The 27,616-nt window shown below is 36.4% G+C and overlaps 1 protein-coding gene across 1 annotated transcript in view; it reads right to left on the reverse strand.

Annotated features, from left to right (window-relative positions):
- Positions 1 to 400: 400 nt before the first annotated feature.
- Positions 401 to 27,616, reverse strand: part of SH3BGRL (SH3 domain binding glutamate rich protein like) — an 81,304-nt gene continuing 54,088 nt past the window's right edge. Inside the window, exons 2-4 of the mRNA XM_052663638.1 lie at positions 10,391 to 10,576; positions 7,302 to 7,382; positions 401 to 538 (exon numbers count right to left, since the gene is read on the reverse strand). Coding sequence (XP_052519598.1) covers positions 506 to 538; positions 7,302 to 7,382; positions 10,391 to 10,576 — 300 coding nt within the window. The 3' untranslated portion in view covers positions 401 to 505. The remainder of the gene's footprint in view (positions 539 to 7,301; positions 7,383 to 10,390; positions 10,577 to 27,616) is intronic.

Genomic DNA, 27,616 nt, shown 5'->3' on the forward strand with positions numbered 1-27,616 from the left:
GGGAATGTTATAAATGCCACAGGAAATTACAATGTATGACATATCATAAACATTATCTGCAACTATTTTTTAGTCACAATAATTTCACATTAAAAAGGTACAGACTTTTGTTCACTAAAATTAATGAGGCAATTTGGGAACAAGAAACAAATTCTCACTCGCCTTTTAAAATTATTCAATGTAGAGATACAGACATAATTAAACTGTAATAATAATACCAAAAAAGGGAACAGGTGCTTGCTTTTTAAAATCACTGAAGTACATAAAATGCCTTTGCAGACAACAATAATATTCCATGACACCTACTTAAAATTTCATGTTCATTTCCTATTTTCCTCATCACAATGTTAACATTTTAATTATGTATTCATTTTAACTGTTTGCATGTGAAAGTACCAACTAATAACATTAAGCCTACTTCTTTTGAAGCCATGATAATTTTGATATTTTATAAAAAGCAATGGAGACTCCTTTTTTAGGATGCTTAAGGCAGAATATTTAAGATTCACGCTTGCTGCTTTGCCTGAGCTTCTGCTTCCTGAAATGGAAGAAAAAAAAAAAAAAACAGATTTAAATATCATAAAACAGATACCCATGTATATTTTGAGTAAACTATATTATCTCAAATTAGTAAGAATATTCAAAATAAAAAAAAATAGCCCCCAGAAAAAGACAGCTTAAAAATTCTTAATAGAAAAACTATAATATAGAAACTTCTGCCTAAAAACAGATGTAACAGAGAACTGTCTACAATTCCATAAAAGCGGGTGATTTACACTTGTGTCAATTATAGTTACCATTTTATTTAAAAGTAGCTAATTTCCTTTTTGAGTGATTTTTCACAAAAATTGAGTGTTCAAAGACATCGTCATCTACAGTTTCCAGTCTGCTGAGTTTTGTTTAATTAAGGCTTAAGTTACTTAGAAAATGTGTTATTTGCCAAAATGCGGTTTTTAAATTTCATAGCCGTTCCTGTGGACAGTGAGTACTTCTACCATAGGAACTCTGAACTATAGGTGTGCTCTGGCACTTAAGATAGTACTCGACACAAAATACAATTCAAGGAAAAATACATGGAAATAAATATGGGCGGCATGAGTGAATTTGGTGAAAGAAACCTCAGATTTGAGTTGTAGAAATCATATATACTAGAAAATCAGCACCTAAACACCTGTCTCTAATAGAATATCAAGAGGAGTGAAAGCAACTGAATATTCCAAAATAAGCCTCTGATGCTAACACCAGAAGAAAGGAAAAATAGAAGGTGCTACATTTTTACCTGCCCCCCCAAAAAAAGAAGTAAAAATGATAGAAGGAAACCAGAAGACAGTGTAATTCATTCTTAATATATCCTTAACAAAACAGATGTAATACACTATTGACTCACCTTCTAAAACCCTTAGTAAATATATATATAGTAAATATATACATAGTATATATATATATATATATATAGTCCCTAAGCTCTTTTGAAATTTCTAAGGTAGTGTTTCGCTGTCAAAATGAGTATGTCTTAGACCCACATTATGTATTTTATTTCATTCTATTTAACAAGCTTCTAAATATTTCCTCACACAGCACAATGAATTTTATACCAAAACCCTTCAATGCCCTAGCATATATAGGTGGGGAAGAGGTGGTATAAAAATATGAATATGTGGCTAATGTAATGTCCTTCTTCTTATGATCACTTAATACCTGAGTAACTAGTATTTTGGAGATAGCCTAGTTCCCTAAAGTCCCACTTATCAATCTTTACTGTAATCTGTCACAAACTGTGTAGCTTTCAGTTATCCTTTATAATAGAATAAATTACTAGCACAAAAATCCAAGACAAAAGGCAATTAAATATTCTTTGTAATTTGTCTTTAAGAACATATGCTATTTAATATACTATATTTAAATATACTATACTTATATTTGCTCATAAGTATATTATATATACTTAAATATACATACTATATTACATATACTTAAATATATACCTGTAAGTATAGTATGTTAAATACACTACACTTATATTTAAATATAAAATATACTATATATTTAAATTGTTTACTTTTTAAAATATAGTTTATTCATAAAATATGTAAATTGTGCTAAAAGCTTTATTATTATGTAAAAGTAAGTGGCTAGTATTAATAGAATCATGAGTTGCTTAATCAACCAGAGAGCTTTAGAAATAGGAATATGATGTGTTCTTTACCTCTACTCCCACCATAAACATCATTCTATAAATGCATTGGTTTTGAATCATATAATCCTGGGTTCAAATTCCATATCTGCTACTCAATTATTATGTAGTCTTGGTCAAATTACTTAAATTATCTGAGTATTAGTTTCCTCCTCTGTAAAATGGTATTGAGGATACCTAGCTTTTAAGGGTGGAATAAAGATAAAATGAGATGAATGTGAATTGTGTAGCTCAGTGCTTGGTTCATTGCAGGTATCCGTATTTTTTTCCTACCTTTCTTCTTTCCACTTTCTGGATTAAGTGGAAAGTAACTAAGACCAACACCACAGCTAAATGTTATTAACATACGGTTTCCCTTGGAGATGTAGTAAAATGGAATGGATTTAGTAGAAATGGGAATGTTTTAAATCTCACAGTAGAGGCAGATTTTCATGGCCTCTCCCTAGACCCAGGTGGTTCAAAGTCAATGAGAATACTTCTTTAACCAGCATGTTTTGGTCCTTCAACATGTTAGTGAACATGGCTTTTCCACATCACTGGATTTTTATATTTTAGTAAAAATATACCAGTTACTTTATTCCATATCAAAACTATTAACTCTACTGAAATGTAAGAAATGCTAAGTGCTAAGAAATTAGCTTTTGTATTAATAAAATAGTAAATAGCAAAAAAAGTAAATAGTAAATATATTTATATACTATGTTTAAATGCATCCAATATTCAAAAGAATAAAAAAATTATTTTCTTAAATAGGATTCCTTGCTTTATGGAACTATTTGCTATTGGGTACTTTTAAATAACAAGTTTTCCAGTGCACTGGCTTTCAATAATTTTTAAGTATAAAGATAATATATTTTAATTATTTGGAAAAGAAAGGGACAAATAGGCATATTATTAGTTATGATTCTAGTCTCTTTTGCCCTATAAATATATTCAAATGTAATTAGAATGTTAATTACACAATAAAAGCAATTCTGTAGCTCATTATAATGTATCTTCACAAACTATCATTTTTTTAATGAGAACATGAGTTCATTATATAAACCATTTTTGTTGATCCTGTTTTTAGACATTTAACTTGTTTACAAATTTCTTAAGATATAAATAACATTTTTATTTTGTTATTTATAAAGCCATTTCCATGTATAAAATTATTTCAATAGGCTTTAATAAAATTACTTTAGTAAAATTACTGGATGAAGAATTGTAAACATTTTTTAGGTCCCTAATATATATTTGCCATTTTGGTTTTCAAACAGTAGTACCAATTTATACCATCATCAGTAATATATGAGAGAATATGTTTCAATGAACCCTTCTCTGCATTGAGCATTGTCACTCTTTTATATTTGTTAACTTCACAGATGAGTACTGTATCTACTTTTATCACATTTATTTTATTATGACTGCACTTTTCCAATGCGGGTTACTTAGCTGTATCTCTTATTTTGTATACTTTCTTTTCAGCCAGTTCTTTCTGGAAGAATTATTGTCTTGTTAAATTAAAGAGGAAAACTCTTCTGATATAAAATTTATCACTTTTAATCTTGAGAAAAACTTATTAAATACTAACATTCAAAATCTCCCTATTACCAATCTACCCCCAACTCCACTGTCAATTCTGGACAGCTTTTTGTTATCCCAATCTATCAGCTCCCTCTAGTTTAATCCTTGATAATATCCACTGTTCATTTACTCTATTCCTACTTATAGGGTTAAACAAGGATGAAAAAAACACTATAAATAAGTTGAATGGCTTCATAATGGGCTCATCAACTCTAACTTCATCTGGCCCTTTCATCTTGCTAAGCCATCATTCCATCCATGGTTTTAGCCTATTCTTTAGCTTTTTATTATTATTATTTTCAGCAAGTGAATACTTTCAATTCTCATTGAATTTCCCATCCCTCCTAGCAGATGATTTTTCTTCCTACTTCATACTAAAGATAAAACATTTTCAAATATGAACTTCCCTAAACTCCCATGCACATTAAAACTTCTATTTTCATCTTTCTCTCTTCATTCTTTCCAGTCTCAGAAGAAAACTGCATACTCTCTCCTTTCCAAGACTAGCCCCTCCCTTGGATCACTCACTTTTCTGTTTCCCCCATGACTTTTGCTTTATTTCCCAATCACCCAGGTTAGAAGCCTTAGAGATTGCTTCAATCCTTCCCAATTCTTTCCAAACACAAGAATCTAGTAAACTGCCAAATTCTATCACAAGTGATTTTCTGTGTCTCTTAAATCCATCTTTTCTTTTCTATAGCTGCTGTCCCACTTTAGGTCTTCTCTTCTGGATTCTTAACATACCCTCTAATGGGTCAGCCCAACTCTAGTATCTCATTTATTCAATGTTTCACAATCCACAGAGCTGCCAAATTTATTTTCTTAACACAAAGGTCAAATCATATCTTAAAATACAGATATAATCACCTCATTGCCTTCCCTCATGCCACACCATGGCTTTTACGTGCCTAGAAGATGAAGTTGAAAGTATTTAGCACAGCATTCATAATCTGGTCCCAACCTTCCTAGCCAGTCTCATCTCTTAATGCATCTTCTTTTATTTAATATGTCCTATACTAGGTTCATGCTACACTGCACTGCTGCTCCCCAAATACACCATCAGGTCCAGCTATATCCAAATGCAGTGGTTCCTGCTGCAACCTCTGTGGAAGACGCTTAGTGTTACTTCAGTATTTTGGAATCCTTAATAGCGCAAATGTCAATTCCTCTGTGAATCCTTCCCCAAACTCCTTAATAGTAATTTATGATTACTTCTTCTGGATGCCTACTAAACTTAATTCATACCAAACATATAGAATTTACCACAGTATATCATAATTATTTGTAGACATATTCATACATGTCTCTCTCTAGGTTATAAACACTTTGAAGACAGATAGTATGCCGTATTCTCTGTATTGGCCCTACCATCAATATCAAGTGAATATTTGACACTCAGTAAATATTTACTGAATGAATAAATGAATGAATGACTTCCAATTTTCACTGAAAGTCATCAGTCATAGAAAATAGACTATCTTTCCTTTCATACTTTCTCTAATATATGCACTGAAATCAGTGACAATTTGGGTTTTCCTAACTTGTTTAAGGGTTTCCCAAGGTGGTGCTAGTGATAAAGAACACTCCTGCCAAGGCAAGAGATGTAAGAGATGCAGGTTCAATCCCTGGGTTGGGAAGATCACTTGGAGGACAGCATGGCAATCTACTCCAGTATTCTTGCCTGGAGAATCTCATGAACAGAGGAGTATAGCAGGCTACAGTCCATCAGCTCAGTTCAGTTCAGTCGCTCAGTCATGTCCGACTCTTTGAGACCCCATGAATCACAGCACATCAGGCCTCCCTGTACATCACCAACTCCCAGAGTTCACTCACACTCACATCCATCCAGTCAGTGATACATCCAGCCATCTCATCCTCTGTTGTCCCCTTCTCCTCCTGCCCCCAATCCCTCCCAGCATCAGAGTCTTTTCCAATGAGTCAACTCTTCACATGAGATGGCCAAAGTACTGGAGTTTCAGCTTCAGCATCATATCCTCCAAAGAAATCCCAGGGCTAATCTCCTTCAGAATGGACTGGTTGGATCTCCTTGCAGTCCAAAGGACTCTTAAGAGTCTTCTCCAACACCACAGTTCAAAAGCATCAATTCTTTGGCGCTCAGCCTTCTTCACAGTCCAACTCTCACATCCATACATGACCACTGGAAAAACCATAGCCTTGAGTAGACAGACCTTTGTTGGCAAAGTAATGCCTCTGCTTTTCAATATGCTATCTAGGTTGGTCATAACTTTTCTTCCAAGGAGTAAGCGTCTTTTAATTTCATGGCTGCAGTCACCATCTGCAGTGATTTTGAAGCCCCCCAAAATAAAGTCGGTCACTGTTTTCACTGTTTCCCCATCTATTTCCCATGAAGTGATGGGACCAGATGTCATGATCTTCGTTTTCTGAATGTTGAGCTTTAAGCCAACTTTTTCACTCTCCACTTTCACTTTCATCAAGAAGCTTTTTAGTTCCTCTTCACTTTCTGCCATATGGGTTGTGTCATTTTCATATCTGAGGTTATTGATATTTCTCCCTGCAATCTACAGTCCATAGGGTCACAAAAAAGTTGGACATGACTGAAGTGGCTTAGTTTGCTTAAAGAAAGACTAAGCTTGCTTAACTTGTTTAAAGAAAAATGCCTTACCTAAAATTTCCTACAATTTGAATTATATAAAGCCTAAAATAATGCATTTTATCCATGGTAAAACAAAATTTGGCAAGGAAACAGAATTTCATAACTCAAAAATGCCTGTAAATGGTCTCTAATAAAAACATAGACAATAATACAGACTCAAAATTGGAGAAGGAGCTGGAGTTTGAAGAATTTGTTTAACATAAAATTAACTTCTAAGAGTAAAATGTAAAATGCCAGCAGGGGACACACATTTTTATTAAACTAGCCTTTGTGGAGAAGAAATATGGTAAAAGGCAAAGGTATATTTAAAGTCCAATGCTTTGAGACTTTTCTTTAAATTGGCAATTTAATTATCCACTTTTTTCTTTATATGGTCTCCCCTGGGAACTCTGCCACTCACAAAATTTTGTCATTGGCAGGGGGAAATTTCCAAATTCAGCCAGCAATTTAGTGACCAGTTTTGAGACTCAGATGTTCTTAGTTAAAATTTGAATAGGGGACTACAGCATTTGCTTTCACACAAAAACAATAGATACTGCCAAGAAGATTACTATGAACTAAAATGATTTCTGTCTGTGTAGACCCATACATGACAACTGGAATAATGGAGTCTTTAAAATTGCCAACCACTTATTTGTGAATGGGTCAGTGAGAAATTTGCTGTCTTGGGCAGTTTGACAGGGAAGTCACTCTGCCTACCTCTTATCCACATGCATAATGTATTTGATTACGCACATCTGTTTACCATACCAGGGATTAAGTGCATACAGAAGGGGCATTTCCTTTCAGCTATGCTGTACCGCCTCTGGCTTAATCTGAGTACTTAATAAAGGAAATTTTACTGATTTAAAAAAAAAAAAAACAGCAATAAAGTGGCCTACAAAGAAAAGGAAAACTGAATCATACCTTTGAACCAGGTGGGGCTGTCAAACCTAAAAAGGCATACACTGCATTATTTTCTCTGGCTTCAAAGAAGGCATCATAATCCTTGATAAAAAGAAGGCACAAAGAATTAGCAATATGAAACCTTTGTTGGTTGGAAGGAAAAGGGGAAATTAATTCAAAATGATCTGACTGCATAACATCTTTGGGGGCAGACAGGTTAGTTAACTTCCATAATGCTAGAATTATGTAAAGAGCAGTAAAGAGGCAAGGCTTATTGGACCCCAGTTAATGTGGGTTAAAAGATACGCTGTTCTGTGAGACAAGAAATTGGTCTTTTACTTCATACTGCATAGAACTTAAATCTGCCTCAGGGGAAGTAGCTTTCTTCACAGCCCAAAATAGCCAACTATATGCCAGTAAGAGGTTGCTTATTTTTGGTAGGAAACTGTTGCTCCAGTTCACCACTATTTCTCCTGCATTATTTATGCAGATAAAAATAAAAATAAATAATTATAAAATAAATAAAATAATAAAAAATAAAAATAATTTTAAAAGGTAGAGATGTCTTCAGAACCAATGAAAGACCAGACATTAGCTAGCCATGCTCATGGCCATAAGAATAATAAATCTGTGTTGTGTTTGGAGGAAGGGTATGAGATTTTCATGAAATAGGACTGAAAGGGCAGTTCAGTTCAGTTCAGTCACTCAGTCATATCCAACTCTTTGTGACCCCATGAACCGTAGCATGTCAGGCCTCCCTGTCCATCATCAACTCCTGGAGTCCACCCAAACCCATGTCAATTGAGTTGGTGATGACACCAAACCAACTCATCCTCTGTCATCCCCTTCTTCTCCTGCCCTCAATCTTTCCCAGCATCAGGGTCTTTTCAAATGAGTCAGCTCTTCACATCAGGTGGCCAAAGTATTGGAGTTTCAGCTTCAATATCAGTCCTACCAATGAACACCCAGGACGGATTTCCTTTAGGATGGACTGGTTGCATGTCCTTGCAGTCCAAGGGACTCTCAAGAGTCTTCTCCAACACCACAGTTCAAAAGCATCAATTCTTCAGTGCTCAGCTTTCTTTATAGTCCAACTCTCACATCCATACATGACTAGAGGAAAAACTATAGCCTTGACTAGATGGACCTTTCTTGGCAAAGTAATGTCTCTGCCTTCTAATATGCTATCTCGGTTGGTCATAACTTTCCTTGTTGACTTGCCATCAACAACCAAAATGGCATACTTGAAAACATCAATCACAAAGTAAAAATTACTTTTCTTTCCCTAATCCATATATAAGTTAAAAGTTTAAAGAAAATTCATTAATGATACCAAAATAAAAGCTTTACTAAATGGCATTGAAACATGTATAATATCATATATGAAACGAACCACCAGTCCAGGTTCGATGCATGATACTGGATGCTTGCGGCTGGTGCACTGAGACGACCCAGAGGGATGGTATGGGGAGGGAGGAAGGAGGGGGGTCCAGGATGAGGACGGATTCATGTTGATGTATGGCAAAACTGATACAATATTGTAAAGTAATTAACCTCCAATTAAATAAATTTAAATAAATTTATATTAAAAAAAGATTCCTCTTTTTAAACTAATTTCAAACTAAATAAGTCAAACAGCTCACCTCTTTACAGCATCTTCTTCATGAACATACTAAAACAATAACATGCTCTGGTCTGTACTTACATATTCAGTGATAACTTTTTGGTGAACGACTCATCTATTTATCTTCAAGTAGAAGGCAAATGGTACCCCACTCCAGTACTCTTACCTGGAAAATCCCATGGATGGAAGAGCCTGGTGGGCTGCAGTGCATGGGGTCGCAAAGAGTCAGATACGACTGAGCGACTTCACTTTCACTTTTCACTTTCATGCATTGGAGAAGGAAATGGAAACCCACTCCAGTGTTCTAGTCTGGAGAATCCCAGGGACAGGGGAGCCTGGTGGGCTGCCATCTATGGAGTTTCACAGAGTCAGACACAACTGAAGTGACTTAGCAGAAGCAGCAGCAGAAGGCAAAATAGGGAAAGGAGTACGTCAAGGCTGTATATTGTCACCCTGCTTATTTAACTTATATGCAGAGTACATCATAAGAAACGCTAGGCTGGGTGAAGCACAAGCTGCAATCAAGACTGCTGGGAGAAATATCAATAACCTCCGATACGCAGATGACACTACCCTTCAGAAAGTGAAGAAGAACTAAAAAGCCTCTTGATGAAAGTGAAAGAGGAGAGTGAAAAAGTTGGTTTAAAACTCAAAATGCACAAAACTAAGATCATGGAATCCAGTCCCATCACTTCACAGCAAATAAATGCGGAAAAAGTGGAATCAGTGACAGACTTTATTTGGGGGGGGTGGCTCCAAAAATCACTGAAGATGGTGACTGCAGCCATGAAATTAAAAGACACTTGCTCCTTGGAAGAAAAGTTACAACCAACCTAGACAGAATATTAAAAAGCAGAGACATTACTTTGCCAACAAAGGTCCATCTAGTCAAAGCTATAGTTTTTCCAGTAGTCATGTATGGATGTGAAAGGTGTACTATAATGAAAGATGAGCACCAAAGAATTGATGTTTTGAACTGTGGTACTGGAGAAGACTCTTGAGAGTCCCTTGGATAGCAAGGAGGTCCAACCAGTCCATCCTAAAGGAAATCAGTCCTGAATATTCATTGGAAGGACGGATGCTGAAGCTGACACTCCAATACTTTGGCCACCTGATGTGAAGAGCTGACTCATTTGAAAAGACCTGATGTAGGGAAAGATTGAAGGCAGGAAGAGAGGGGGCCGACAGAGGATGAGATGGCATTAGCAACTCAAGGGACGTGAGTTTGAGTAAACTCCGGGAGTTGGCGATGGACAGGGAGGCCTGGTATGCTGCAGTTCTTGGGGTTGCAAAGAGTCGGACATGACTGAGTGACTGAAGTGAACTGAACTGAACTGAGAAGGAAAAACACCCCAGATGTCTAGGATGAATGCAAAAGATAAGCAGGAGAAATGACTGTATTGAGATCTGGAGTGGGAGTGAAAGAAAGAGAATGGGTTTGAGGCAATCCATTTGAAAAAAACCAGAATTTTAATTGGTTCCTTACCCCACGGTACTGACTTTCATTGAAAATCTGAGGTGGCAGGGGGTATCCTGTGGCTGGTCGATTGTTTTCAGGTACATTTTCTCTCATCCACTTCCGATTTTCTTCATTGGCTGCAATATCTTTTTCTTCAAATCCTATTTTGTTAGCTTCTAAGAAACCAAGCACATCTTGCTGTTTTTTCTTAATCTAAGACCCAAAGGACAAGAAATTATATTGTTGAACAAACAGCTTTTATTGTTTTTATTTTTCAAATTCAATAAAAGTGTGTTAATGAACTAGTAAAAATGAATTCATACATGGATTAAGATTTGTGGCTTTCCAGAACATATGTGGTTTTCCCTCTTTATTAATGTGTTCTCAATGATGTCTCATAAGAGGATTGAGAGCTTTCAATTCACAGATCCTTTTATCAACCTGATTTTTCCTTTTCCTCTGAAATTACCATATCTAATCATGTAGAATTAAAGCTAGCTGATGCATGTCAATAATATAAAGGGGAATTAACTAAAAAGTATCTACAAACCTCTCTTAATTTTATCCCTTGCTGAAAGTCATCCCAAATGACCTGAGTCTAATTCCTGTCTTAATAAGCATCACATAGCTAACAGAAATGAATCTTACCTTGAGAATGTTTCAAGCCTCTATGCCTCAATTTTCATCATTTAGAATAGAAATTGAAGAAGATGTAAGAAGATCTAAGCCTGGTTTTATAATAAGTTTGAAATATACCTGTACCATTCATTAGCCCTTAACATGTAATACTAAGGCATCTTAGAGATCATACACTTATTATGTTTCCTAATCATTCCTAGAAGGCTTTAGAATAATAAAATTAATATTTTTAGGTTTCTTCCCTGATATGCTTTTCTTTTAGAACCTTGAACATACATCTATAGTAATTTCCAAATTTAAAACTTAGTAAACATTTCTGAGCTGCAGAGCACAATCAATAAATATTTCTTCATGGAACTACACTAAAAAGACTCACAGAGCAGAAGCATCAAAAATACAAAATCAAAAGAAAAAGTCTGTTTAATGGAAATCAAAATGCAAAATAAAAAGAAACTTTCATATAGTCAAATCTTCTTTAGATTTATATCCCCCCACACACATATATACATGTGTAAACTGAGGTCATATTTCTGTTCTTCTAACTTGTTTGTGACTACAGGTAATTTTATCTCTCATCACACAACTCCAGGAAAAAAAATTCTCAACTTCTCCCAATAGGAACTGAAATCTCTACAGGATATTTAGATCAGAGCACAGAATGTCCTCCTTTAAAGATCACTTACAATCCAGCAAAATTTGTAGCCAATTTTTCTAATAGGAATCATATTTCCTTATTAACTTACAAAATCAAACTTTTATTTATAAATGTAACAATACTACACCCTGGGTCAGGAAGATACCCTGGAGAAGGGAATGGCTACCCACTCCAGTAATCTTGCCTGGAGAATTCCATGGACAGAGGAGCCTGGTGGGCTACAATCTATGAGATTGAAAAGAGTCAGACATGACTCAGCAACTAAGCACACCACCTTTTGAATTTTGAAGATTGTTCTTGTTCAGTCACTCAGTCGTGTTTGACTCTGACTTTTTGTGACCCCATGGGCTTCAGCACACCAGGCTTCCCCATCCCTCACCATCTCCCGAAGCCTGCTCAAACTCATGTCCATAGAGTTGGTTATACCATCCAATCATCTTGTTCTCTGTTGTCCCCTTCTCCTCCTGCCTTCAATCTTTCCCAGCATCAAGGTCTTTTCAAATGAGTCAGCTCTTCACAACAGGTGGCCAAAGTATTGGAGCTACAGCTTCAGCATCAGTCCTTCCAATGAATATTCAGAACTGATTTCCTTTAGGATCGACTGGTTTGATTTCCTTGCAGTCCAAAGTAATCTCAAGAGTCTTCTCCAACACCACAGTTCAAAAGCATCAATTCTTCTGCACTCAGCCTTATTTATGGTCCATTTCTCACATCCATACATAACTAATGGGAAAACCATAGCTTTGACTAGATGGACCTTTGTTGGCAAAGTGATGTCTGCTTTTTAATACACTGTCTAGGTTTGTCATAGCTTTTCTTTCAAGGAGCAAACATATTTTAATTTCATGGCTGTAGTCACTGTCTGCAGTGATTTTGGAGCCCAGGAAAATAAAGTCTGTCACTATTTTCATTGAATTTTGAGGATAATCCATGTAAAAGTCAGTAACAAGAGTGATAGAAGGCTCAATTAAATTAGTGGGTTTTTATCTCCATGATGCTAAAGGGAGTGTTCAGTTTGCATGGAGTGTGTCAAGTAATTTGTTCATGATTTGCATATTTACAAATTTACGTAGATATACAGATATCCCATCAATATGGTACTTTGAGGCATTTGCCATTCCAACAGATATTTTTAGGGAATTAAGAGTTACTGTTATATCTAACATGCTAAGAATTATACATGGCCCTCAATGACTGTCATCTGTCATGCTTATGGGAGACAGAAAGCAGAGAACCCTTAAGATAAATGACTCTTTCAGGCCTTTCTCACATTATTGAATGTTTAATATGTTGGGAACACTGTTTTCTATGTCTCTCTCTTAACTCTCTATAAGTTAAGGTGGTAGCCAGGCCTGGTATCAGTGGTCATTATAGTATAGCTTCAGTTATGTCTTTACCCTCTAACCATTAGCTCTGGATCACAAGTATTTCTTCCATCTTCTGGAACTGCCTGACAAGTAAGTACACATGCCTCTTAGAGTATTCTACATCTTCAAAGGGCTGAACAGAATGGGCTATAATACTTTTTAAAGTAGATTCTGCCCTAGCAATATGAACATTTATCCAGGTTTGAATCTTCAGGAAATGTAAAAAGTTGTTTCTTAACTTGATATATCTGTAAGTTCATTTTCAAATATCAATTTTATTTCCTACAAGGGATGACTTATATCTAAAGAGTTAGTGCCTCTAGGTACATGCTCACTAAAATATATCCCTACAAAGTGGTTTTGGATAGATGTGACTGAAAACCATACATTGCTAAAACAATTAGGAACAATTGTTCAGAACAATTAGGAACAATTGTTCAGAACAATTTGGAATGCATATCACAAAGTTTCCCTAAGGAATAAAATTTAAATTTCCTACAGGAAAAAATACTTTGGAGTTAAAAGGTTATTGATATCCTTTTCAACACAAAAAAGTATTTGCAAGTAGACAGTGGCACTGTTCAGGAATTTAGATCTATTTTTTTCAAAGAGCAAACCACACTTACCACTATCACCCAAAGAATGCCTATCTGTCAGGGTTTGAGATTCAGGGTATCCATCCCACCAAAGACACAGAGCAGGGCTGCTGAAAAACTGCTGTCTACACGAACAAATGTGTCTCCAGCTAGCCTCAGTAAGTTTCCTGTCTGTCAGCCAAAGGTCAAGTTTTGTTTTTGTTTTTTTTTTAAGAGGGAAACTGATAAGGTTTCTGCTTTATAAGGTGTCAGAGTGAATGTTCAAATTCCAAAGGAAGAACAAAGCTTCAATAATCATGCTTCTAATGGGAAAACAAGAGTCTTTTTCATGATAGTGCTGACCTACAATAAAACATTTAATCAAGATGAGGTTTTGTCTTGTTTTATAAATAACCTGACATATTTTCCCAGCTGACACTTTACAGTGAAGATCGACAGAAGTTCCAACCGCGATTCACTAAAATTTAAAATGATTGTCTGACACTATTTCACAGCTATTCAACAATATTTATTGGGTGCCTTTTAAGTGTGCAAGAATTTTATGAGGTTCTCTCAAATGTCTAAGAAAAACAGCAGATCCCCTCCTAAAATTACAATCTAGTGGGAAGGATTAGACATAAATATATTAAAAATTTTAATTACAACAATGTTATTTAAATATGAAACTAAAACAACCATACAAGGCTGAGAGGAGTCAAGTGAATGACAAAGCAAATGAGTGGAAGAAGAGAAAGCAAATGTTTATTGCTATGAGTGATGTCACTTAGACTAAGCTTAATAATGACTTCACAAATACTACATACATATCCATCTATACTGAATTCAGTCTCATGCTTACTGAAAGCATGATGTGTTTAGCAAAGCTTAATATAAACAACCAGCTGTGAAAAATGAGCTCACAACTATTATGGCATATTGCACTAGAACAATGAAGGTATATAAAATAAACCTGTACACTTTCTAAATGTATGCTCACAATTTCTATGATTAAATTCTTAATGAATAAATACCTATGTAGGTATGCATTTTGTCTTTTTATACAAGTTACAATGTGTGACCCAGTCAACTTATGCAAAAATAAATTCAGATATATAGACTCCCTCCAATTGGTTCTATTTGTTTTGAATCTGCTATAAGAGAAGCTGCTCTAATTTGTAGAGAAATAATAAGCTTATCTTCGCTTAGCCAGTGCCTAATAAGCATTTAAGAGTGAAGCATGAACAAATAGAATTTAAAGCTGGTTTTTTTAGGTCTTTTACTAATCTACTTACCAAATATACCCAAAGGAAAACCAAATCTGAATCCCCAGTCTGTTTGGCTATAGACCACACACAGCAGCATGGCCACTGTGTAGTCATTTGGTAACCAAAGAGATCTGCATGCATTTTTAAGAGAATACTGTAATAAGCCCTTAAGGCACTGGGTTCTTACTGCTTAATCTAATGGTACGACCACAGCAAGAGACATTTGCTTTCAGCTTGCCTATTCTGCAATATTTTAAAAAATGCTTTGGTCACAATCAGCCATGAAAAACTTGTAATTCATATCTCTTTACCAACAAGTCTGCAGAAAATCTAGGTTAAGACTATTAAGAATTTTCTTGTTGATCTCCCACCTCTACCCCTAGCTCTCTGGAGTTCTCCTGACAGATATTTCACGATGTGGCAGCATAAGAGCACAATGCAAGGTTTGCTATTTTACTGCTGCTTGCCATCCCAAAATGCTGTAACTATTTTCTCTTTTAGTTGCACTTCTACCACACTATGTCTAAAGAGATGTTAAGGCCCAAGTAACTTCAGAATTAGAGCCTTGTGTGAAAAGAGGAAAAGGTAGATGTTTAAAGGTACTTTCTCAAAAATAGCTATTACTATGTCTTAAGGTAGTCACAGTAAAGACAGTAGAGTCACGCCTAATTTTCTGGGTTAAGAAGACTTTTTTTGATCAGTTCTGAATAATCTTATCTATCCAGCTCTTTCTTATCTGAAGGTTTGTTTTTTTTTTTTTCCAGAGTCAGAAGGAACTGTGGTGTCTCTCCAGTTCCTTCAGACACTGCTCCATGTGTAGATCCAGGAAGCTGTAAAATAAGGAGCACCAATTTAATTCAATTTGATTCAATTCAATTCAATCTTCTGATGCCTGAAACTTTATCATTACTGATTTAGAATGGGCAGGAAGTGTGCATGTTTGGAGCAGAAGGATGGACTGCCTGGAAAGAAGCAGGTAAGGAAACAATGAAGTTTCTTTGTGTGCCTTAGAATTTTGCCCAGAGTCGTCCCTACTTAAATTCTAACAGAAGGTTACACAAAAATGCATTGGGAATGCCCTCCCAAGATAATCTGAAAACAAAATTTCCAAGCCTTACTGTATGTTATTATTGAGCTAAGCTTTGTACCAGATAAAGACCTCTAAGGAGAAAGGAAGACTAAGGCCTGTTGAGTGTTTCCTGAGTATCAAATTCTTTGTGAGTCTATGTATACATAGCTCTTAAAATCCTCACAATTCTGAAAGGTTAGTATGATTATCTTTATTTTACAACAATGGAAACTGAAATTTAGAAAGGTTAACAGACGTGCCTGAGAAGAATGATCTATTAATTGCATGTACCAAATTACAAATCTAAAGCTATCTGGCTGCAAAGCCCTGTTCTTTTTCACTACACACAGTACATATTAGAATTCACAGTCTTGCTGGAGAAATAAGACTGACATATATGAGAGAGTTCCTTCTAAGCTATGTGATACAGAATAGAAAGACAAAAAACCTGAGGTATGTTATCTTCCAAATAGTCTCATTTAGTGCATTTGATTTTCCAGGTATTATGGTCTCTTTTCCCTTGACCAGTTAAATTGATCCCACTGAATTCCCAAGTCCACCAACTTGTGGGCTGACTTGCTTGTACATAGGCAGCATGCACAGAGGAGAACTGAATGGAATGTAATGAGGCCTCTGATTTCTTGTTGACTGCACTCAATATGCCAGCAAGTTTGCAAAACTCAGCAGTGGCCACAGGACTGGAAAAGGTCAGTTTTCATTCCAATTTCAAAGAAAGGCAATGCCAAAGAATGCTCAAATTACCACAATTGCACTCATCTCACATGCTAGTAAAGTAATGCTCAAAATTCTCCAAGCCAGGCTTCAGCAATATGTGAACTGTGAACTACCTGATGTTCAAGCTGGTTTCAGAAAAGACAGGGGAACCAGAGATTAAATTGCCAGCATACGCTGGATCATGGAAAAAAACAAGAGAGTTCCAGAAAAACATCTATTTCTGCTTTATTGACTATGCCAAAGCCTTTGACTGTGTGGATCACAATAAACTGTGGAAAATTCTGAAAGAGAGAGGAATACCAGACCACCTAACCTGCCTCTTGAGAAATCTGTATCCAGGTCAAGAAGCAACAGTTAGAACTGGACATGGAACAACAGACTGGTTCCAAATAGGAAAAGGAGGACGTCAAGGCTGTATATTGTCACCGTTTATTTAACTTATATGCAGAGTACATCATGAGAAACGCTGGACTGGAAAAAACACAAGCTGGAATCAAGATTGCTGGGAGAAATATCAATAACCTCAGATGTGTAGATGACACCACCCTATGGCAGAAAGTGAAGAGGAGCTAAAAAGCCTCTTGATGAAAGTGAAAGAGGAGAGTGAAAAAATTGGCTTAAAGCTCAACATTCAGAAAACGAAGATCATGGCATCTGGTCCCATCACTTCATGGGAAATAGATGGGGAAACAGTGGAAACAGTGTCAGACTTTATTTTTTGGGGCTCCAAGATCACTGCAGATGGTGATTGCAGCCATGAAAGTAAAAGACACTTACTCCTTGGAAGAAAAGTTATGACCAACCTAGATAGCACATTGAAAAGCAGAGACATTACTTTGCCAACAAAGGTCCGTCTAGTCAAGGCTATGGTTTTTCCTGTGGTCATGTATGGATGTGAGAGTTGGACTGTGAAGAAAGCTGAGTGCCGAAGAATTGATGCTTTTGAACTGTGGTGTTGGAGAAGACTCTTGAGAGTCCTTTGGACTGCAAGGAGATCCAACCAGTCCATTCTGAAGGAGATCAACCCTGGGGTTTTATTGGAAGGAATGATGCTAAAGCTGAAACTCCAGTACTTTGGCCACCTCATGCGAAGAGTTGACTCATTGGAAAAGACTCTGATGCTGGGAGAGATTGGGGGCAGGAGGAGAAGGGGACGACCCAGGATGAGATGGCTGGATGGCATCACGGACTCGATGGACATGAGTCTGAGTGAACTCCGGGAGATGGTGATGAACAGGGAGGCCTGGCGTGCTGCTATTCATGGGGTCGTAAAGAGTCAGAGACGACTGAGCGACTGAACTGAACTGCACTGAGAACAATGTAGCCCATGTCTCCCCTTTGCCAAGCATTTTATCACATAATAGTTCTGAGTGGGCAAAGTTGTTATGTGGGGCATATTTCTGTACATAAAATTTACAAAGAAATAGATAAGAAAGTGCAAGGGCATCAGATGCTTCCCGTTCTTTATTATTTTTTAAATAAGCAATGTACCCATCACTTTTAAAAAGTCCAACAATCATTCACACAGTAAAACGATCAGAATACAATAAACTACTCTCTTGAAAGTAAAAAAGAAGCTTTAACTGAGTCAGTAAAAGACAGGGAGACTAAAGAAAAGAGTATCTACAGAGGAAAGTTCCAAATAAGAGAGGGCTTATAAAGATGAGATTATTCAGAACTGAAACTTAATTTAGTCAGGAAAACCTCTTTTAATTAAGAAAATGCAGGTGACTATACTTTCACCTCTTTCAGGTGAACTTCAAACCCACATAGTCTTATCAAATGTACATGCCAAGAGAAAAGTCTGTTGTTGTTTGGTTGCTAAGTCATGTTCAATTCTTTGTGACCCCATGGACTACATACAACTCACTGGGCTCCTCTGTCTAGAGAATTATTAGCAGGTTAATAAATAATAGATTAATTTGACCAAAGGCTGAAAGCCACAGAATCAAAATATATACTGTAATCCTATTGCTGCTACACTGGTTCCCTGTGGCCAACTTCAACCTTACCCCCTACTGCTTAACTTTAAAGTTTCTGCATAATGTTTTATCTACCACTATAAAAATATGCATTACTCAACCACCCTATATTCTTGCCTGAGTTTATTGTGCCAAAGACCTGGAAAAGGTCAGTTTTCATTCCAATCCCAAAGAAAAGCAATGCCAAATAACATACAAACTATACTTCAGCTGTGTTCATTAAGCATGCTAGCAAGGTAATGCTCAAAATCCTTCCAGCTAAGCTTCAGAAGTGCATGAACCGAGAACTTCCAGATGTACAAGTTGGATTTAGAAAAGGCAGAGGAACCAGAGATCAAATTGTCAACATTTGTTGGATCATGGAGAAGGCAACGGAATTTCAGAAAAAAAAAAAATCTATCTCTGCTTCAGTGACTACACTTAAACCCTTGACTGTGTGAATCACAACAAGCTGTGGAAAATTCTTAAAGAGATATCAGACCACATTACCTGTTTCCTGAGATCCTGTATATATTTCAAGAAGCAACAGTTAGAACCAGACATGGAACAGCATATTAGTTCAAAATTAGAAAAGGAATATGTCAAGGCTGTATATTGTCACTCTGCTTATGTAACTTATACACAGAGTACATCAGGCAAAATGCTGGGCTGGATGAATCACAAGTTGGAATCAAGACTGATGGGAGAAATATCGACCTCAGATATGCAGAGGATACCACATTAATGGCAGAAAACGAAGAGCAACTAAAGAGCCTCCTGATGAGGGTGAAAGATGAGAGTGAAAAAGCTGACTTAAAACTCAACATTCAAAAAACTAAGATCATGGCATCCAGTCCAATCACTTCATGGCAAATAGATGGCAAAAAAGTGAAAACAGTGACAGATTTTATTTTCTTTGGCTACAAAATCATTGTAGACAGTGACTGCAGTCATGAAATTAAAAGATACTTCTTCCTAGGAAGGAAAGCTATGACAAACCTAGACAGTGTATTAAAAAGCAGAGACATTATTTTGCCAACAAAGGTCTGTCTAGTCAAAGATATGTTTTTTTTTTTTTTCCAGTAGTCATGTATGAATGTGAGAGTTGGACCATAATGGAAGGTTAAGCACCAAAGAACTGATGCTTTCAAACTGAGGTGCTAGAGAAGACTTTTGAGAGTGACTTGGACAGCAGGATCAAGCCAGTCAAGTCCATTCATGTTGCTGAAAATGGCAAAATGTTATTCTTTTTTTGATGCTTGAATAGGATTCTAGTGTACATATATAACACATATTCTTTATCCATTAATCTGTTGATGAACACTGAGATTGCTTCCATATCATGTAAATACTGCTGCTATGAACATTGGGGTGTGATATTTTTTGAATTAGTGTTTTGACTGTTTTGGATATATACCCAGGACTGGAATTGCTGAATCATGTAGTAGTTTTATTTTTAGTTTTTAAAGAAACCTCCATACTGTTTTCCATAGTGACTTTACCAACTTACATTTTCACCAACAGTGTACATGGGTTCCCTTTTACAGAGGAAAAAAACAGACTTTAAAGCACAGATTGTAAGAGAGAATGAAAAACACTGCCTAATCATAAATGGATTAATATAAGAAGAAGATACAATGATTGTAAATACATATGCACACAACAAAGGAGCACCTCAATGTCTAAGGCAAATATTAACAGCAAATAATGGGAGAAATTGACAGTAACACAATAATAGTATGAGACTTTAACACCTCATTTATATCAGTGAACAGATAATCCAGACTGAAAATCAGTAAGAAAACACTGGCCTTAATGGACACAATAGAGTAGATGGGCTTAATAGACATATAAAAAACAGTCCATCCAAAATCAACAGAAAACACATTCTTTTAAAGTGAACATATAACAGTCTCCAGGATAGATCACATGCAAGGCCACAGAAAAGCTTGGTAAATTTAAGAAGACTGAAATCATACCGATCATTTTTTCTAATCACAGTACTATGTGATAAGAAACAAAAATTAAGGGAAAAATGTGCAAAAAAAAGACAAACACATGGAGGCTACTAAACAATGTGTCACAGAATAAATCAAAATGACAGTGAAAAAATATCTAGAGGCAAATGAAAACGAAACCACAATGGTCTTAAACCTATGGGATGTGGTGAAAATGGTTCAAAGAGATGTCTACAGCAATCTAGAAAAATAAAAAATTCAGATAACAGTCTAAACCTACACCTAAAGGAACTAGAAAAAGAACAAAGGCAAAAGATAGTATAAAAAGAGAAATAATGAACAGCAGAGCAGAAATCAATCAAATGCTGGGAGTGGCGTGGGGGAGAAAAAGCAACAAAGAAACTAACAGCTGATTCTCTGAAAACAAACAAAATAACAAATTTTAAGCCAGACTCAGGCAAGTTTTCCCTTGAAGTACAAAAGGAAGTAGGGCAAAAGCTAACAGAGCTTTGCCAAAAGAATGCACTGGTCATAGCAAACACCCTCTTACAACAACACAAGAGACAACTCTACACATGGACATCAACAGATGGTCAATACAGAAATCAGATTGATTATATTATTTGCAGCTGGAGCAGTCCTGTACAATCGGCAAAAACAAGACCAGGAGCTGACTGTGACTCACATAATGAAATCCTTATTGCAAAATTCAGAACCACTAGGCCATTGAGTTACCAACTAAAACAAATCCCTTAGGATTATACAGTGGAAGTGAAAAATAGATTCAAGGGATTACATCTGATAGACAGAGTGCCTGGACAACTACAGAAGGATGTTTGTAACATTGTACAGAAGGTGAGATCAAAACTATCCCCAAGAAAAAGAAATGCAAGAAAGTAAAACAGTCATATGAGGAGGCCTTACAAATAGCTGAGAAAAGAGAACCAAAGGAGAAAAGGACAGGTATACCCATATAACTGCAGAGTTCCAAAGAATAGCAAGGAGAGATTAAAAAAGGCTTCTTCAGTGATCAATGCAAAGAAATAGAGGAAAACGACACAACGGGAAAGACTAGAGATCACATCAAGAAAATTAGAGATACCAAGGGAACATTTCATGCAACAATGGGCACAATAGAGAACAGAAATAGCATGGACATAACAGAAGCAGAAGTGATTAAGAAGCGGCAAGAATACACAGAAGAACTACACAAAGAAGATTTTAATGACCCAGATGACCACGATGCGGTAATCACTCACCTAGAGCCAGACATTTTTCAGTGCTAAGTCAAGGGAGCCTTAGGAAGAATTACTATGAACAAAGCTACTGGAGAGGATGGAATTCCCACTGAGCTATTTCAAATCCTGAAAGATGATACTATTAAAGTGTTGCACTCAATATGCCAGCAAATTTGGGAAACTCAGCAGTGGTCACAAGACTGAAAAAGGTCAGTTTTCATTCGATTCCCAAAGGAATGCAATGCCAAAAAATGTTCAAACTACCACACAATTGCACTCATTTCACATGCTAGCAAAGTAATGCTCAAAATTCCCCAAGCTAGGCTTCAATAGTAAGTGAACCAAGATGTTGGTTGAACATCTTGAACTTCCAGATGTTCAGGCTTAATTTAGAAAAGGCAGAGGAAGCAGAGATCAAATTGCCAACATCCATTAGATCAGAGGAAAACCAAGAGAATTCCATAAAAACAGCCATTTCTTCTACATTTATTAAGCTAAAGCCCTGTACTGTGGATCAAAACAAATGGTGGGAAATTCTTCAAAAGATGGGAATACCAGAAAGGGAAACCCACCAAAAGGAAGGGAAGACCACCTTTCCTGCCTCCTAGAAACTTGTATGCAGGTCAAGAAGCAACAGCTGGAACCAGACATGGAAAAGTGAACTGATTCAAAATTGGGAATGGAGTACGTCAAGGCTGTAAACTGTCACACTGCTTATTTAACTCATATGCAGAGTCCATCATGTGAAGCTCAAACATGAATCAAGATAGCTGGGGAAAATATCAATAACCCCAGATATGCAGATGACATCTCCTTTATGGCAGAAAGTGAAGAGGAACTAAATATTGATGAAGATGAAAGAATAGAGTGGAAAAGCTAGTTTAAAACTCAATATTCAGAGAACAAGAGGTGGAGGAGTAGGTGGATGTGGATGTATCTCTCCATGGATACATCAGGAATACACCTTCAAACATAGAAGTGCATGCAGAACACCAGCTGAGAACGGACAGGAGTACCTGAGAAGCAGAAAATAATCTATGGGCTTCTCTGGTGGCTCAGAGGTTAAAGCATCTGCCTGGAAAGTGTGAGACCTGGGTTTGATCCCTGGGTCAGGAAGATCCCCTGGAGAAGGAAATGGCAACCCACTCTAGTACTCTTGCCTGGAGAATCCCATGGAGGGAGGAGACTGGTAGGCTACAGTCCATGGGGTCACAAAGAGTCGGACACGACTGAGCAACTTTAAAACTCAATATTCAGAGAACAAGATGGTGGAAGAGTAGGTAGATGTGGATGTATATCTCCACGGATACATCAGAAATACACCTTCAGACATAGAAGTGCATGCAGAACACCAGCTGAGAATGGAAAGGAGTACCTGAGAAGCAGAAAATATACAGCTATGCAAAACTGGGTAAAATGAAGGAACTAGGAGGGAAAGCAAGAGTGTTAGTAGGACTGGACATACCCTCAGCAGGTGGGGGAACTGAAGCAGGGATCCGATCCCCACATCGGGGCAATTGTCTGTGTCAGAAGAGAACTATTTAAGGCTGAGAGTGAAACAGCTGATCTGTGGCAGCCTAAATGGAATGAAAATCAGACACTCCTTGCCGCAGTCATACATACCATATACAGGGACACGAGTCCTCTGGAAGGCGCAGCAACTAGGAGCTGGAGGTTAGGGATTGTGGAGCAATCCCAGGGTGAGGGTTGCTGTTGACTGTGCAGAGACAGATCGAGGGGACTGTGGTGGAAAATGCCTGTGGAGGAGAGCCAGGCAGCCATGGATGCAAGGCGATACTGCTGAGTCACTTGGGGGGGGTGGTGGAGCCATCACCATAGCCTCTCTCTCCCCACACTCCAGCACTGACAGCTGAACAATGGAGAGGCTGGCCCATCAAATGCCTGAGGCACTGAACTACAGAGTAGGACTGCACCCAGGATGCCCCTTTAATCTCATTCAAAATTGATGGAGAAATAAAAAGCTTTTCAGACAAGCAAAAGTTAAGTGAATTCAAGATGACCAACAAATGGGGTTACAACAAACATTTTAAAAGAAATGTTGAAGGGATTATATAGTCAAGAAACACAAGAGAAGAAAAAAATCAATCTCAAACAATTAAGAAAGTGGCAATAGAAACATATATATCAATAATTACTTTAAATGTAAATGAATTACATGCTCCAATCAAAAGACCCAAACTGACTGAATGGATACAAAAACAAGACCCATGTATTTGCTGCCTACGATAAACCCACTTCAGATCTAAAGACACATATAGACTGAAAGTGAGAGGATGGAAAAAATATATTCCATGTCAAGGGGAAGCAAAAGAAAGCTGGAGTAGCAATCCTCATATCAGACAAAAGAGACCTTAAAATAAAGAAGTTTACAAAAGATAAGGAAGGATACTACATAATGATCAAAGGATTGATCCAAGAGGAAGACATAGTAATTGTAAATATCTATGCATCAAACACAGGAGCACATCAATACATAAGACAATCACTAACAGATATGAAAGGAGAAATTAACAGTAACACAATAATAGTAGGAGACTTTAAAACTGCATTCACACCAATGGACAGATCATCAAAACAGAAAATTAATAAGGAACCACAAGTCTTAAATGACGCATAAGCTGAGATAGAGCTCATTGATGTCTTCAGGACATTCCATACAAATGCAGAATACAACTTCTTCTCAAATGCACATGGAACATTCCCCAGGATAGACCACATCGTGGATAACAAATCAAAGCTCAGTAAATTTCAGCAAGTTGAAATCAAATCAAGCATCTTCTCTAACCACAATGCTATGAGACTAGATATCAATTACAAGGAAAAAAAAAAACTGTAAGTAACTCAGACATATGGAGGTTAAACAACACATTTCTAAATAACCAACAGGTTAGTGAAGAAATCAAAAGGGAAATTAAAAAATTTCCAGGAACAAATGACAATGAAAACATGACAGCTCAAAACCTATGGGATGCTGCAAACGCAGTTCTAAGAGGAAAGTTTATAGCAATACATTCCTACCTCAAGAAACAAGAAAAACATCGAATAGATAACCTATCTTTACACCTAACTGGAAAAAGAAGAACCAAAAACCCCCAGAATTAGTAGAAGGAAAGAAATCATAAGGATCCAAGCAGAAGTAAGTGAAAAATCAATGAAAGAAACAATAGTAAAGAATAATAAAACTAAAAGCTGGATCTTTGAGAAGAGAAAACTGACAAACCTTTAGCCAGACTCATCAAGAAAAAGAGAAGGATCAAATCAACAAAATTAGAAATGAAAAAGGAGAGGTTACAACAGACAATGCAGAAATACAAAAGATTATGAGACTATTATGAACCACTATATGGCAATAAAATGGATAACCTGGGAGAAATGGACAAATTCTTAAGAAAAGCTCAACTTTACATCACTGAACAAGGAAGAAACGGAAATTATGTAAATCAAATTACAAGCACTGAAATTGAAACTGTGATCAAAACTTTCACACACAAAAGAAGTCCAGGACCAGATGGCTTCACAGGAGAATTCTATCAAACATTTAGAGAAGAGCTAATGCCTATCCTTCTAAAACTCTTTCAAAAAATTGCAGACGAAGGAACACTTCCAAACTAATTCTATGAGGCCACCATCACCCTGATAACAAAACCAGACAAAGACAACACACAAAAAAAGAAAACTACAGGCCAATTTCACTGATGAACATAGCTGCCAAAATCCTCAACAAAACTTTAGCAAACATAATTCAGCAACATATCATAAAGCTCATACACCATGATCAAATTGGGTTTATTCCAGGGATGCAAGGATTCAATACACACAAATGAATCAATGTGATACACCATTTAAACAAACTGAAAGATAAAAATCATACGATAATCTCACTAGATGCAGAAAACGGCTTTGACAAAATTGAGCACCCATTTATGATTAAAATTCTTGTAAAAATGGGCATAGAAGGAACCTGTGTCAACATATTAATGGCCATATATGATAAGCTTACAGAAAACATTATTCTCAACATTGAAAAACTGAAAGCATTCCCCCTAAGAAGAGGAAAAAGAAAAAGGCTCCCACTTTCACCACTATTATTCAACATAGTTCTAGAAATCCTAGCTATAGCAATTGGAGAAGAAAAAGAAATAAAAAGAATCCAAAATGGAAAAGAAGTAAAGCTCTCACTGTTTGCAGATGACATGATACTGTACATAGAAAACCCTAAAGATAGTATCAGAAAATTACTAGGGCTAATCAGTGAATTTAGCAAAGTTGCAGGATACAGAACCAATACACAGAAGTCACTTGCATTTCTATATACTAACAATGAAAAATCAGAAAGAGAAATTAAAGAATCAATCCCATTCATCATTACAAAAATAATTAAATATCTAGGAATAAACTTACCTAAGGAGACAAAATAATTGTACACAGAAAAATTATAAGACACTAATGAAAGAAATCAAAGATGACATAAACAGATGGAGAGATATTCCATGTTCCTTGGTAGGAAGAATCAATATCGTCAAAATGACTATACTATCAAATGTAATCTACACATTCAATGTGATCCCTATAAAATTACCAAAGACATTTTTCACAGAACTAGGGCAAAAAAAAAAAAAAATTCAAAATTCATATGGAAACACAAAGGACCCTGAATAGCCAAAGCAGTCTTGAGAAAGAAGAATGGAGCTGGAGGAATCAACCTTCTTGACTTCAGATTATACTACAAAGCTACAGTCATCAAGACAGTATGGTACTGGTACAAAAACATAAATATAGACCAATGGAACAAGATAGAAAGCCCAGAAATAAACCCATGCACCTATGGGTACCTTATTTTTGACAGAGAAGGCAAGAAAATACAATGGGGCAAAGACGGCCTGTATAATAAATGGTGCTGGGGAAACTGGACAGCTACATGTAAAGGAATGAAATTAGAACACTTCCTAACAACATACAAAAAGATAAACTCAAAATGGATTAAAAATCCAAATGTAAGACCAGAAACTATAGAACTCTTAGAGGAAAATATAGGCAGAACACTTAATGATATAAATCAAAGCAAAAGCCTCTATGACCCACCTCCTAGAGTAATGGAAACAAAAACAAAAGTAAACAAGTGAAACTTGATGAAACTTAAAAGCTTTTGCACAGCAAAAGAAACTATAATAAGCAAGGTGAAAAGACAACTCTCAGAATGGGAGAAAGTAATCACAAATGAAACAACAGACAAAAGATTAATTTCCAAAATATACAAGCAGCTCATACAACTCTATGTCAGAAAAACAAACAAGCTAATCAAAAAGTGGGGAAAAGACCTAAATAGACATTTCTCCAAAGAAGACATACAGATGGCTAACAAACACATGAAAAGATGGTCAACATTGCTCATTATTAGAGAAATGCTTATCAAACTATAAATATCACCTCAGTCTGGTCAGAATGGCCAAGATCAAAATGTCTACAAACAAGAAATGCTACAGAGGGTGTGGAGAAAAGGGAACGTTCTTGCACTGTTGGTGGAATGTAAATTGATACAACCACTATGGAAGACAGTATGGAGATTCCTTAAAAACTAGGAATAAAACCACCATAAATAAATAAAACCAGCAATCCCACCCCTAGGCATATACTCTGAAGAAACCAAAATTGAAACACACGTGTACCCTATTGTTCATTGTGGTACTATTTACAATAGCTAGAACATGGAAGCAACCTAGATGTCCATTGACAGATGAACGGATAAAGAAGTTGTGGTACATATACGTAA

Source organism: Budorcas taxicolor, chromosome X (assembly GCF_023091745.1).
Source record: "Budorcas taxicolor isolate Tak-1 chromosome X, Takin1.1, whole genome shotgun sequence".
Taxonomy (NCBI): Eukaryota; Metazoa; Chordata; class Mammalia; order Artiodactyla; family Bovidae; genus Budorcas; species Budorcas taxicolor.